Raw genomic sequence first — 14,943 nt, 5'->3', positions numbered from 1 at the left:
ATAAGAAAGGAACTCAAAAGGTAGATAAAGTTCAGAATCCAAGGAGAGGAAGACCAGGTGTGGTAGAGCAACCAGCCCGCCCAGCAAGTCTCCTTGCTCAGGCCGAACACCCAGGGCCAAGCAACCTTGGGTCAGTCAGGGCTCTGCCCTCCTCTCGCCAGCCCTGTTTCCCTCAAGGAGGCAGGTAGTTACATCTTCCTCCACTCCCCAGTTCTCTCCATTTGGGTCTGAGGCAAAGCTAACACCCGTGGGGGAAATGATTCATGCAATAAATTTTAGGCCGGGCATGGTGGCTCACAGCTATAATCCCAGCACTTTGGGAGGCTGAGGCTGGAGGATCCCTTAAGCCCAGGAGTTTGAGACCTGCCTGGGCAACACAGTGAGACCCCATCTCTACAAAAGACATATTAAAAAAATAGCTGGGTGTGGTGGCTAGTGCCTGGAATCCCAGCTGCTCAGGAGGCTAAGGCAGGAGAATACCTTGAGCCCAGGAGTTCAAGCTCTTAGTGGTCTTTAGATGACTAAACTTTAACACATCTTAGCTCAAAATCTCCGATCACACCACTGCATTCCAGCCTGGGCAACAGAATGACAACCTGTCCCTAAATAAATAAATAAATAAATGTTAATTGTGCAGCTATTATGTGCCAGGCACAATGTGGAAGGAAGGGGACACATTAGTGAATAAAACAGATCCTTCCTGCATGGTACTTAGTTTCTAAATGGAGACACACCATAAACAAGCAACCATAAATACGTTCTTGCAAACTGAGAGAAGTGCTATGAGGAAAATGTACAGGATGCAGGGGTGGAGAATGAGGAGGTCGGCTACCTTAGATGCAGTGATCACAGGATGGCTCTCTGTAGGAGATTTTGAGCTAAGATATGTTAAAAGTTCAGTCATCCAAAGATCACTAAGATTAGTCTATAGTCTGACAACTTAGTAACTATTGACTTACGGCAGGGCAGAATGGGTGAGGGGAGGGAAGCGTCGTTGGGTTAGGTTCCTCTTGAAGGGCTTTAATAAGACCCTGATAGACCGACCAGGTTACAGTTCGATGGTCATAATCCAGATGAGAGGTATCAATCTTTAACTGGGGTCCCGAGCATATGGGGTAGAAATAACAAGGGTTGCTGATGGATTAGATGTGGGATTTGAAGTTTAGTTCTACCAAATCCCTGGGACCCTTGCAGTCAGCTCTTTCTTGGGGAATGGGAAGTGGGTTCCAGCAGCCTGAATTCAAGTGCATTCGAAACCAGAAAAAGCAAACGCCAAAATCAAAACTCTGAGCCCCAGAATACCTGCCAATAGATGCATATGCCCCAGCTTTCCGTGGAGGGCAGTTTACCAGAGCCCAGTGCAATTCCTAATTTCCATAAAGAACCCACATACAAATCAAGTCTGTCTAGTTCACTATGGTTAAGGTAGTCAGGAAGTGTGCCACATTTTACAAAATTTTCCACCCAAAATGTGTGTTTTTTTTTAAATGGTGCTTAAAGGAAAAATTATCATTTACCTGGAAAACTTAACTCCCCAAAGAGAAGTTTCGTTCAGATAGCTAAAGTATGCCAATCCCAGTCCCCAAGGGAACTGCAACAACGTCTCACCGGGCGCACTGCCTTCAGCAGTCACTTTCGAGTTTGTTGCCAGGTGTCCGAGCGGGTTTGAACGTCCGCGTCAACCCACACAGTACAAACCGGAGGAGGGGCCGGGACCACGCTTCCCCTCCAGGACTGCCTTTTGTACGTGTGTTTTGTTTCTGTTGCTAAGGTTTAGGGAGCTGCCCGGCTACCCTCACGGGTTCCCATGGAAACCACCACCTCCCAGAGGACAAGAGGAGAGGCGAATTCAGGGTCCACCCACGGGCCCCGCCCAGGGATGGGGTCACTGAGGGTCCGGGCAGGGAAGGGCGGGGCCCGGGAGCTGGGCGTGGACGGGGCCCAGGGGGGAGCTGGGCCTGGGCGAGGCAGGCGCAAGCGGAGAGGGGCGTGGCAGGTCCGGGGCGGGGCCTGAGTGCGCCTGCGCAGTCCGTGCCACTCAGGGAGGCGGAGGCGACGCGGCGGAGGAAAGATGGAAGACTACCAGGCTGCGGAGGAGGTAACCGCCGGGTCGGCGACGGAAGGGTGGAGGCCTAGAGCCCTGGCCGCGGAAGGACACGCGGTCCTGCCCGGAAAGGCCTGGCTGCCCACAAAGGCCTGGCTGCCCACCTTCTTCAGCTAGGCCAGTCTCGGCAGCCCACGGCCTGAGGTTGCCGGTCGCCGGCGCTCCGCCCGGCCCCATTCTGCCCGGACACTGCCGCCGTTTCCCCGGCGCGGGGGGCGGGAAGGGGATTGAGCTTCTTCCCGCGCGGGGAGGCACCGGGCGTGACTCGGAGAGAGCGCCCCGGTGAGCGGTGCCGAGAAACCTTCCCGCAGGGCCTCGCCCCCGGCCCGCAGCCAAGCTCGCCGGGAGGATGACATCACCGCCCCATGCTCTGCGGGGCTGACCCCAGCCCCAGACTGCAGCGGGGCGCGGCGGCCGGGCTGGGAGCGCCGAGGCTTGGACGTCTCCCCGCGGAGGTGCGGGTACGCTCCGCCCCGGGCTGGCGTCCCGGCCATCCCGCGCCTTTGTCTCGGGCCTCACCTGGTTCTGCAGCGCTGGGGATGAGTAGCACATTTCATTTCCGTTTAAGATGTCTGTAAGAAAGCTCATTGTTGTGGGGAAAAAATCATCTCTTATGCCTCCTTGAGGAAGTGGGATAAAGCCCACGATCTCGCCAAGCAGAAGACACCCATCGGCACCGTGTGCGTGAAATGGCTTTTCTTCAAGCTCACGGTCATTCGGGGAATAGAGCTGATGGGCGCAGCTGAGATACAACACTCATTTTCTTCTTACTGAATAATCCTTGTTGAAATTCAGATAGAGCCCTATGGATTTATTATGCAGGCTGTCAAAAATATAGAAACATTTGGTAAAGTTGGATATCTTACCATTTATGAAATTTAGTGGCCGGGCGCAGTGGCTCACGGCTGTAATCCCAGCACTTTGGGAGGCCTAGGCGGGCGGATCACCTGAGGTCAGGAGTTCGAGACCAGCCTGACCAACATGGAGAAACCCCGTTTCTATTAAAAATACAAAATTAGCCGGGCGTGGTGGTGCATGCCTGTAATCCCAGCTATTTTCGGGAGGCCGAGGCAGGAGAATCACTTGAACCTGGGAGGCAGAGGTTGCCGTGAGCCGAGATCGCGCCATTGCACTCCAGCCTGGGCAACAAGAGCGAAACTCCGTCTCAAAAAACAAAAAAAAGAAAAAAAGAAATTTAGTTTAAGGAGGAATGTTTTCAGGGAAAATAAAACTAAAACTTAAGGACTGATTGTAGAGTTTCAGTTTTGTTCTGATTTCCTGACTAGCACACACTTCCTGTGACGGTGGCATAATCAGTGTTTGAATGCTGATGGCAGCCAAGTGAATAATGACGAGAAGACCTGGTTCAGGAGCAGTTGGCAAAGAAAAAGCCTTTCCCCTTAAACTGTTGCTGATATAATATTGGAAAATGTCTTGTATTATAGTAATATCGAGTAAAACTTCTAAAAAAGAAATCGGATTGTAAAGGAAAGCGCTTAATACTGCAGTCCGATTCTGACTCCCACAAATGAGGTAGCTAAGTGGCTTCATTATTCGAGATCTCCATCGTATATGTGTAAAATGAAGGGGCTGGACAGAGTGATGAGGGTTCCACCTGGGATGGAGGCCCTGGGAGGTGGAGACCATGGCTGTCTTGTAGTAGGCATGTCTTAGGTATGTACTGAATGGCCCGGTCTGGTCCTCCCACCAGCCTCTTAGCAGCCTTTTCTGCATCTCTTCTAACTTGGTGTAGATGCCTGGGCCTTTGTAACTATTCTCTCAATTCACCATTCATCTTTCTTGGAGAAGTTAAAACTATCCACTGGATTCAATACAACTCTCTGCTTTCCACTAAAAATTCTTTAAAATGTCCCTCAACCTTTTTCGTACTGTAACCATATGGGAGGTGATACAGTGCCTTTCCTCTGTGATTAAGGTCACTGTAGTCACTTGGAAGGATCCTTTAAGCTTCCAGAAATGACTTAATCTCTAAGATATTGCAAATTGTTATTCACTCAGCGAGTTGGTTTTGTTTCCAAGTCCGACTTCTGAGTACAGCAAGTGAGGTGGCTTCGGGCAGTCAGCTCCTGACCCCCCCTAAAAAGAAAGGGCAGGGCCTGCAGTGGACAGCAGCCAGGCAGGGAGGAAGACTGACTGCGAAGTCAGGGTTCTCTGCCTTGATTCCCCCAGGATGCATGTTGACTGAGGGGCCCCGGGGTTGCCCTCTCGAAGGCATGTCCAGAGCTGCGTACCTTTCCTGGGACTCAGCAGTAACTTTAAACGCTTGTGCTCATGTGAAGAGCACATTGGCAGGCAAGTGCCTGACTAATGTTATTTTCAGGATGACCTTTTACCCATTCAGATCTACCATGTGTAAAAGGAAAACTCTACTCCTGGCACTAGATTACTGCAGGCAGCCCACCTCCTGAGTCATCCAGACACTGACAGAGAACAGCCATGCTGGCAGCTGGTGGTTAGTCCTGGAGTAGGAGGGCAGCACTGGGAAAGAAAAATAATTACCTGGAGATAATATAATCATTGTACATTTTACAGCTAATGGTGCTTTAAAAAAATTTCCTCAAGGTCAAACTGATCCTGCTAATCAGTTTACGTCATGGAAGAGAGAATTACATCTTAAATGGATTGCTTCAGCAGCTTCAGTTAATTTATACAAAAATCAGCCAACTCATTAAGCCTCTCTATTGGTTAATGATTCTAGCAGCCAGTTGAAATGGAAGAAGAGAATGAATTCTAGTTTAAAGTGAAGTCTTAGATTGTGGCATGATTAAAACAAAACAGGGCCGGGTGTGGTGGCTCACGCCTGTAATCCCAGCATTTTGGGAGGCTGAGGCAGGAGGATCACCTGAGTTCAGGAGTTCGAGACCAGCCTGGCCAACATGGTGAAACCCCGTCTCTACTAAAAATACGAAAATTAGCTGGGTGTGGTGGAGGGCACCTGTAATCCCAGCTACTTGGGAGTCTGAGGCAGGAGAATCACTTGAACCTGGGAGGCAGAGATTGCAGTGAGCTGAGATTGCGCCACTGCATTCCAGCCTGGGCTGCAGAGCGACACTCCGTCTCAAAAATGAATAAATAAAAATAAAACAGAATACCTTTAAATTATGTGCATGTATTCTAGTCTTCTGGTTTCTGAAGACTAATGCCATCCTTGGTAAAGTTGAACAGTCTAGTTAGATTATTTCTAAGGTCTTCATTTCTAAATTATGTTCATTACCTAAATTTGCATTTATCAATGTAGTGGAAATACCTTTTAAATAAATCAAATTTAACTGAATGTTCTTCCTTACAGACTGCTTTTGTTGTTGATGAAGTGAGCAACATTGTAAAAGAGGTAAGAGGAGAAATGCTCACTTCTTAAATGTTTAATAGCTTATATTAGAGAAAATAATGTGTTTTAAATACTATTTTGGAATTGTTTCGACTGAGTCTGTGTGTTTTGGTGTTTCAAGTAACAGTTTTTACTTCAATAAATAGCTAGATAAGAATTGCTCCTATATTATGTAAATTACATATTTTAAATCAGATAAGGAATTTTATGTATATAGCATTATTACTGAATATCACCAAGACTTGATTCTATAATCTTTTAAGCATAAAAGAATCCTGGTATACAAATAAATGTCTCCAGGGTTGAACGAAGAAAGAGTGAGTATAAGAAAATTGAACAATCAATTTCCAGTTATTCTGGACCTAGTGATCCAGTTTGGGGCCTATTTGCTTACTTTTCTTACATTCCTAAACTTCACACTTTATTGTGTTATTGATCTTGAAGAGGAAGAGAGACAGAAGGGATGTGTGTTACTCATTCAGAAAGTAAAGTACACACTGAGGGAGCGCGCAGGGCATAGACCCTCCTGGAGTTTACAGCTGAGGGGCGGGCAGGGCAGACACATCAAACAGTCCTGCTGGCCAGTGTCAGCCTGCATTTGCTGTGTGGTAAGTGCCACTAGTGGTGGTGCTGTGAGAGCACTGAACGGGGAATGTGAGCCACCCAGGGAGTTCAGGGACCATTTCAAGCTGAAATCTGAAGAATGAGAAGTAGGGGTAATGCAGTAAAAAGAGGGGACAAGGCCCCGTGGGAAGTGGGGGCAGTGCATGGTGTGTGAGGGAGTGAAAGGAGGTAGGTGTGGCTGGAGCGGTGCTGAGAGCTAGGGGCTCATTCCTACCTAGGGTAGGAACGAAGCCAGAAGGAGTTTCCTCATCAGCTTCCCTGCCTTCCCTGGGTAAAATGGGGGCACAGATATTAAAGCCATTGGCTAAAAGAAAACTATTAGATGGTCTGAATTTAATGATACTGTTTGGGGTTTCAGATGTAATTTAGAATTTAATGTAAATTATTGACTAGTGTTTGATAAAAAACCATAACCTATGTTTGTGATCAGTATCCAAAGGCAAAATGATTTTGTTTGACCATTTACATTGTTCAGCATCAGGAGTGACTTTCTGGTTGCTTTGCGGGATCTGTACGTTTGGTTTTCATGGTTTTTCTAAATACACAGTTTCACGTGGAACACAGCAGGGGGCAGGAAGGTGGGTGGATTACACCAGAACTGGGAACAGTGAAGGGGGCTTGTTGGGAAGTCTAGTTCTGCCTCATTTGTTTTCTGCCTTATCTTTGAGTTGGTTACCAGCTTTCAATTAGCAAGTACACTTGAAAGTACACATTTCCGGGCCGGGCGCGGTGGCTCACGCCTGTCATCCCAGCACTTTGGGAGGCCGAGGCAGGCGGATCATGAGGTCAAGAGATCGAGACCATCCTGTCCAACATGGTGAAACCCCGTCTCTACTAAAAATACAAAAATTAGCCAGGCTTGGTGGCGCATGCCTGTAGTCCCAGCTCCTTGGGAGGCTGAGGCAGGAGAATCGCTTGAACCCGGGAGACGGAGGTTGCAGTGAGCCAAGATCACACCACTGCACTCCAGTCTGGGCGACAGAGCAAGACTCTGTCTCAAAAAAACAAAACAAAACAAAACAAAAAACACATTTCCAATCCACATGGAAACATGAGGTGACCTTGCAGTGTTACTTGAACTTGTGTCACTGGCCTCAACAGCTTTTTTGCCCCCGCAATAGGTAATTTGTACTCAAGTGACCCTAAATATTGAGTAGTAGTCAATTTGCACAGGTCCAAAATTGGTGGAGGGTTCCCTCCTCCTTGAAAAACTGAATTTCAAAGTATGTGCGGAGGGAGAGCTGGCGGAGGGAGAGGTTTAGCTTCAACAAAGCCTCCCCCACCCTTTGACGGGAGAGGTTTAGCTTGAACAAAGCCCCCCCTACCCTTTGACAATGCCCAGGTCTAGTAATACTGCTGTCCTCTTAAACCGGGACTTCTGGCCCCCCAGCCCTCTTGTAGCCTCTGAGCTGGGAGGGAGCACAGTGGCCGAGGACAGGAAGTAAGCCAGCCCTATGTGTAACGTGACTACTCAAGAGTCTCAGGGAGATGATCAGCAGGTCTGTAGGTAGAAATCAGAGTGACCTAGGGAGGTTTTAGGTCCTCAAAAGCAAAGTCGCCAGATCTAAGCCCCAGGCATCAGATACCAGTCCATCACCACCATGCACAGCTCAGATCCCTGGACTGCTGGTTTGCTCTGCCTGTCTGAGGACAGACCTTGGCCCTCACTGAATGTTGTTATTTTCACTTTAGGTCATAACTGTCATAGAAACTCAGGTTCCTGGTTTCTAGCACAGCAAGTTAGGGGTAGAGAATAAAGTTGCTGAGATGCAAGCACACTGGCATCCATGTGAAAGGGGAGCTGACAGTGAAAAACCCAGAAAATCATACAATGGCAATATCATGATGATAAGCTTAGCAAGAGCAGCGACAGTGAGCCTTGCATTGTCAGATAACCCCCAAAGAATAAAGCATAGAAAAAGAAGTAAACGTATGATAAAGAAAAAAAGTTGGGCTGGGTGCTGTGGCTTATGCCTGTAATCCCAGCACTTTAGGAGGCTGAGGCAGGAAGATCACTTGAGCCCAGGCATTTGAGAGCAGCCTGGGCAACAGAGCAAGACCCCATCTCTACAAAAAACTAGCCAGGCATGGTGGCACATGCCTGCAGTCCCAGCTACCGGAGAAGCTGAGGTGGGAGGATTGCTTGAGCCCAGGAGGTCAAGGCTGCCGTGAGCCAAGATTGCATCACTGCTCTCCAGCCTGGGCAACAGAAGGAGACCTTGCTTCAGAAAAATAAAAATAAAAAAATTTCATCATAAACCTAAAATAAGTTTTGGAATATAAAGGGCTTTTAGTTATCTGAAAAATGCACTTAATGTGGTAACATGTTCTCAGACAATGCTGGATAAAAGTATTTTTTAATATATGATTATTTGGATAGGTTTGTATATCGTCAGTTGTACAAATAATACAATTCATCTAATATATAGTATTAGTATATGTTAGGTAGTAGTAGATAAAAGTAATATACTTTTAAGAAATGAATAGGCAAAATATTTTCTAGCCTCAACAGGAAAAAAAATGTATTAATAGTAGTGAACATTAAATGTGATTATTAGGTCAAAATGTGTAAATAATTTGACAGACTATGAATTTTTAAAGCAAATTTCAAACTTATTTAAATGAAATATAATGCTATTAAAAGTGTATTTGCAAAGGCACCCTCATGATTAAAAATAAACTTTTCATAAATCACTTCTTGGGGTGCCGTCAGTTCCTGATTGAAAGGTGGTGTGGGTGCATTTGGTTCACCGGGACGCACTTTGTGCTTTGTTTTCTAGGCTATAGAAAGCGCAATTGGTGGTAACGCTTATCAACACAGCAAAGTGAACCAGTGGACCACAAATGTAGTAGAACAAACTTTAAGCCAACTCACCAAGCTGGGAAAACCATTTAAATACATCGGTAATGGATTTTTGTTTCTTGTATATTTGTGGGATGGTTTTTTAACACTGATCAGAGGGGCGTCCAGTACCAGAAACAACACCTAACGTGGCCTCAACTCAAGGCAGGCTCCTGGTGGGAGTCGGTCATGTGTGTAGTATACGTTAGCGTACGCTTGACCATTTAGCTGCTGGTACAATTGCAGATCGTATGTGAAGCGGGATCTTACAGGAGGTCCCATCGGATGCTTTTAGAACAAGTGAAGCGCAGAGGAAGTGTGGACAGCCCCCAGCTTACAGTGGCTCAACTTAGAATTTTTCAACAGGTTATTAAGTGCATTTGCAACTTACATTTTCATATATTGTTGATTTATGATGGGTTTATGGGACATTGTAAGTCAAGGAGCACCTGTAATTTGTCAATATAGTGAGACAAGGCAATCTGTCCCTATAATTTTTATCGAGAACATCAACCATGTGGAGCTACGTACATTGTACATTTGCTAAAAGTGGACAGAATGACATTTGTGTTACCCAGTAGACTTCTCTAACAAAAATTTATTTTAACTTAAGTGACCTGTGTAATTATGCAGAAGAATGGAGCTGGATTACACACGGCAAGTTCCTGCTTCTGGGACAGCTCTACTGACGGTATGACTTTCATTCATGTTTGTGAAGTTTTGTTGTGTGAAATATATGACTGGAAGTTTCCTATCTTTGAATGCAATGCGTGTTTATCACCTTTTAAAACATTTTATAATAGACTTGCCAAGGTTGTGTAGCATAGAGATGGGTACTTGACTGTTGGGCTTATTGTGAGTAAAACGTCGTCCCCCAGCTTTCCCTGCCTTAAATGCTGTTCTCTTCCCTCCCGCAGGGAGCTGCACTGTGCGATGGGAGAATAAGACCATGTACTGCATCGTCAGTGCCTTCGGACTGTCTATTTGACCTGCAGTCCAGCCTATGGCCTTTCTCCTTTTGTCTCTAGTTCATCCTCTAACCACCAGCCATGAATTCAGTGAACTCTTTTCTCATTCTCTTTGTTTTGTGGCACTTTCACAATGTAGAGGAAAAAACCAAATGACCGCACTGTGATGTGAAAGGCACCGAAGTCAGATGAGTATCTCTGTAGGTCACCTGCAGCCTGCGTTGCCACTTGTCTTAACTCTGAATATTTCGTTTCAAAGGTGCTAAAATCTGAAATCTGCTAGTGTGAAACTTGCTCTACTCTCTGAAATGATTCAAATACACTAATTTTCCATACTTTATACTTTTGTTAGAATAAATTATTCAAATCTAAAGTCTGTTGTGTTCTTCATAGTCTGCATAGTATCATAAACGATTTCTTCGTATTTACTGAGTGGCTACAGAATCTATACAATCAGGCCGGGCGCGGTGGCTCACGCCTGTAATCCCACCACTTTGGGAGGCTGAGGCGGGCAGATCATGAGGTCAGGAGATCAAGACCATCCTGTCTTAACACAGTGAAACCCCGTCTCTACTAAAAATACAAAAAATTAGCCAGGTGTGGTGGCGGGCGCCTGTAGTCCCAGCTGCTTGGGAGGCTGAGGCAGGAGAATGGCGTGAACCCGGGAGGCAGAGGTTGCAGTGAGCCAAGTTCCCACCACTGCACTCCAGCCTGGGTGACAGAGCGAGAGTCCGCCTCAAAAAAAAAAAATCTATACAACCAAAAAAAAAAAAAAAGGTGCAGTTCTGCTGTGGTCCTCTCCATGATGTACTCATTTCACCTATGGGACCAGGATCCTGACAGCTCTGCTGGGTTCTGGTTAGATTCCTACCTCTGGGCACCACACCCCCCATTCTTAAGCCCTCCTCTTCTAGAGGTTAAGGGGTGGGAGGTGGGCAAACCAATTTCTCTTAGCCAGAGAGCTCTAACTCACACTTGGCCCAAAGCTGTAACACCTTAACTGTTAATCCCTTGTCCTCTGTAGGGCTCACAAATTGTCTTAGTACTTCATAGCTTACAAAATGGCTTTCTTTCACAATCCATTCTGTGTCCTCAGCAATTTGCAGTCATTTAAAAATCAGAAAATGTGTTTGGAGGTTATCTGATTGGTTTAAAGTCACACATCCAAGTAGGGAGATGGGCCCAAACCCAGGCCTTGTCTCCATCTTCAGTGCTCTTCCCCAGGCCACATTAGACACGGCAATAAAGATACCTCTGTGCCTGCCTGCTGAAATGGAAAAGCCCTGCTGTTGTCTCCAAAGCCGCTTTATTAAGGCATTTATGTGTGCAAGGCCAAATTAACTCCACACACACAGAGCAAACAAATCAAGACACATAAAAGTGAATATTAAAAATTTATTAACATTTCCCAGAAAGGTAGTATCAGAATTAAGCCATTCGCAAAACGTGAATTTGCCATAAACAAACATTCACTTTTGCCTAATGACAGCAACATTGTGATGGGGTGGCACTGTGCCCCACGGACAGGTCCACAACTGAACACACGGCTCTACCTCTCCTTTTGGGCTTAAAGTTTAGTGTTATTTTATTTTACAAATATTTACAGTCATTTTGTAAAAAGGCAGTTTTTAGTAGCAGAAAATTCTTCTGTTTTATAGTATGGTATCACAGTTACCAGCATATCTCCAATGTCAAACCAAGATAAACAGCATCACAAGATACCACAGACTAACGCAACTTCCCTTTGGCCAGGGGAAAAGATTTGTATCTTTTTTTTTTCTTCAAAAGTCTAACCTCTAAGGCAACCGGTTTCTAAAACCCTCAAAATACACAAATACACTTTCATGTTTTAAGTCTCATCTTCACTAAATGTTCAGACATATCCGTTTTAATTATCCCTTTTATGAGGGTCTGTGTTTTTCCTGTGATAAAGGATTCAGGAAATAATGTACCACATTATATTTACCATAACTACCCTCAGTAAATAGTTCATAAAATACTTGAGGCTGGTGACATTTGTCTTGTAACCTGCTCATTTAGTGGGTTGGGTTTACAAAATGTATCTAAGCTTTTATTGCAATCTGCAATTATGTACAGTAACAACCTTACAAACCTTCAACATAGTATATATATCCCCTTCTCTAGCCTTTCAAATGGGGCTTAAGAGAGAGAAAATGGCACCACTTCACTGCTGTAATGATTTAATAATAAATCAAGCAGACTTATTATCCACATGGATAACGAAGCTCTCCCTAGGGAAACTGAAATACCTCTGGTCATCTTCCAGGTTCTCCTAGACTGGACCAGTATTTAAAAAATCCCAAAGATGATGTTATTCAAGCCATTACCATGAAAGAACTAAAGTCAGCCCTTTAAGTTCGCAAAACTTTAACATAACTACCCTCAGTAAATAATTTATTTTTTCTTCAACAATTTGCTTGCTACTGTCAAAAGTTGCTGGCAGACTTTAGTGTTTTAACCTGATACCTATGGTACATATTCTACATGCCAAGTGCTAGAGAGTTTAAGCAAAATTTTACATGGGGTATGTAATATGTCAGTAATTTATGATATACCAGGGAAGACAAGTTGAAAATAAATGACTTAGTAAGAACCATTTTCCCCTTAAGTACTTTCTAACTTTTTTATTTCCAACTTAGTTACAAAAAGTAAATAAATAATCCTATATTTTTCATTTCATTAATGCATGAAGACTCAATGTATGAAGATAATAGTCATCAGTTTATAATTACACTATAGGACAAAGTTTTAAAAAGTTCTAATGTGTGTATGGCCAAATGCCTCAAATATTTTACATTTACTGATAAATAACAGCATTCCAAAATCATGGACAATTATGATTAAAAGTTGTAAACCTTATCACAGAATATGTTAATCAGCACGTCTTCATCAGTTCACATAAAATTATAGTAGTCTTATTAGAAGTTGTAAAATTTGGCAACAGAAAATTTTTTTCAATACACAGAATAAAAAAAAACACATCATTGCAAATTTAAAAATCATGTAAACTTGAATTACCCTTGCAGTAACAGTTGTCTTAAACATTCATATTTACAAGGTTTTTAAAACAAATGTGAATAGAATCCATATTAAAAGTACATTATCGTTAAAGTTTAAATTAAAAGGAAAGATACAAAGTAAAGTCATAACAAATAGTTTCTCATGAACATCTCTAAGGTCCTAGCACTACTTAACGTGGATGATAACGTGAAGCTCTGCGTGGTAATCTGAGAGTCAATGCATAGATGAAGAAAAAAAGTAGGTACTGCTTGCGTTGCGGAACTATCATCTTCTAGACCTCAATCGCCAAGAGGGCATTAGTCAGGCTGCCCACAGTTACCGGATGTTAATAAAAGTGGGACTGTAGAGGTCAAGAGGAAAGCACGGGAGACATCCACATGAGACTCTATATGGAGTCCCTGACTGAAAGGAACAGGGAAGCTCCAGGGCCTTCTATGATGCCACAGATTCAGCGCTGCCAAGGACTTCACAGAACAGGTCATCCCTACCTGACCGCCGTGTGACACATGGAGGACAGGGAACCCCTTCCGGAAGCACGAGTTGCCTTCTACCCAAATACATTTTCCATGAACCATTTAAAACATTTTACTTTCTTTTCATTTCCAAATATGAGTTTTTAAAACTTTTGGCCAATAAATAATCTAAAATATTCTATCAATCTTTCATGTAGCTTTATTTATTTATTTATGACACGGGTTCTCGCTCTGACACCCAGGCTGGAGTGCAGTGGTGCAATCATGGCTCACTGCAGCCTTGACCTCCAGGGCTCAAGCGATCCTCCCACCTCAGCCTCCTGAGTAGCTGGGACTATGGGCATGCCCGAGCATGCCCGGCAAACTTTCTAAATGTTTTATAGAGATGGGGTTTCCCTATGTTGCCCAGGCTGGTCTCAAACTCCTGGGCTCAAGTGATCCTCCCACCTTGGTCTCCCAAAGTGTGGAGATTACAGGTGTGAGCTGCTGCGCCTGGCCCCTCATTTAGCTTTTACTTACATAAATAAATAAAGCTCTATGGCATTTCATATTCAACAGAATTGCAGAAACTGCTATTCACTGGAATGGTAAGGGTTCCTCTCCTGCCCATACCTCCCACAGGGAAATCCATTTAATCATGTGTGTACACACAGGCCCCTGAAAAGCACCATGGCAGTAAGACCTTCCCCACGGGAGTTGGTAACCTGTAAATTATCTTAGCCTTTCCTTATTCAACTTATCAAACCCTCCTCAGAACTCCACACTATTACTTCCCCTTTGGTGATGTGAAGGGTTGGAACCCAGGCATCCCCCATTCCCCTGATGAGTCGTAACTCACACTGCACAAAACGCAGTCCACGTAACTGACCAATCACTTCAGCCACTTGGTTACCCAGGGCACTGGCCACTCAACAAGGAAGGACTGCCCTGAAGCAGCCACAGATAAGGCTTCCCTTTGAGTTTAAAGGGTCAAAAAACAGTACCATGAAAAAGGGAAGAAAGAGGGTGATGCTGTTACACTGAGGACCTAGTCACAGGCTGCCCGTGAACTTGGAATCAGTGAATGATTACAGGAAAAAAAAAAGTACATAATTCACTCTACTAAAAACGTGTAATTACCTCCTCATCACTGAAAACATGCTCATCTGAAATCTTCATAAAAAAGGATTTGGCTGTTGAAACTTGTTATCAATGCCTCTCTTCTCGTAGCCACCATGACAATAAATTTGGCTAAACATTTAAATTTGCCCTCAGTTTTGGTTTTCCTTTAAAAAAAATATGTAAACAAATGAACAGGAAATCTCTGCTTATAAGAAAAGTCTGAATGTAACAGGGGGAGATCAGCAGACGGTCACCGGGGAAAGCATCCAGAGGCACCTTGTCGCCTCGCTGGGCTGGCCGGGGCTCAGTCACTATCTGACTCCTCCTTGTACTTGGCCCGGATGGCCTGGCCATTCTGCAGCGGCATTTCCTCATAGTCACTCCTGTGAGCAAAGAGACCTTTGAGACCGTCTCACTTCTGACAGCTCTTTATTTTCCTC

The 14,943-nt window shown here is 44.6% G+C and overlaps 3 protein-coding genes across 20 annotated transcripts in view; 1 reads left to right on the top strand and 2 right to left on the bottom strand.

Annotated features, from left to right (window-relative positions):
- SYTL3 (synaptotagmin like 3) overlaps positions 1-2,005 on the bottom strand; it is a 117,834-nt gene extending 115,829 nt beyond the window's left edge. For 3 of the 14 annotated variants that reach the window (XM_054490255.2, XM_054490267.2, XM_063666788.1), the window contains exon 1: positions 1,518-1,992. The gene's annotated coding sequence lies outside the window, so the exon portion shown is untranslated. Of the gene's footprint in view, positions 1-1,517 lie in introns of all 14 variants that reach the window. The other 11 variants (XM_054490254.2, XM_063666784.1, XM_054490265.2 and 8 more) reach the window with 9 other exon arrangements.
- Positions 1,942-10,260, top strand: DYNLT1 (dynein light chain Tctex-type 1). Of its 2 annotated transcripts, XM_054490277.2 has the most exons (5): positions 1,942-2,098; positions 5,415-5,456; positions 8,858-8,981; positions 9,533-9,610; positions 9,837-10,260. In XM_054490277.2, the coding sequence occupies exons 1-5, from the start codon at positions 2,072-2,074 to the stop codon at positions 9,905-9,907; spliced, it is 342 nt and encodes a 113-aa protein (XP_054346252.1). In that variant the 5' UTR covers positions 1,942-2,071; the 3' UTR covers positions 9,908-10,260. The 2 variants fall into 2 exon arrangements, with proteins under 2 accessions (XP_054346252.1, XP_054346253.1); XM_054490278.2 differs by lacking the exon at positions 9,837-10,260 and having other exon boundaries at positions 1,954-2,098; positions 9,553-9,608.
- A 1,008-nt stretch (positions 10,261-11,268) lies between these two features.
- TMEM181 (transmembrane protein 181) overlaps positions 11,269-14,943 on the bottom strand; it is a 96,924-nt gene continuing 93,249 nt past the window's right edge. For all 4 annotated transcript variants that reach the window (XM_054491538.1, XM_063666781.1, XM_054491541.2 and 1 more), the window contains exon 17: positions 11,269-14,886. In XM_054491538.1, coding sequence (XP_054347513.1) covers positions 14,808-14,886 — 79 coding nt within the window. In that variant the 3' untranslated portion in view covers positions 11,269-14,807. The remainder of the gene's footprint in view (positions 14,887-14,943) is intronic.

This window comes from Pongo pygmaeus, chromosome 5 (assembly GCF_028885625.2).
Source record: "Pongo pygmaeus isolate AG05252 chromosome 5, NHGRI_mPonPyg2-v2.0_pri, whole genome shotgun sequence".
In the NCBI taxonomy this organism is placed as follows: domain Eukaryota; kingdom Metazoa; phylum Chordata; class Mammalia; order Primates; family Hominidae; genus Pongo; species Pongo pygmaeus.
Note: the sequence above shows the minus strand (reverse complement) of the source record. Positions and strands in the feature narration are given on the sequence as shown.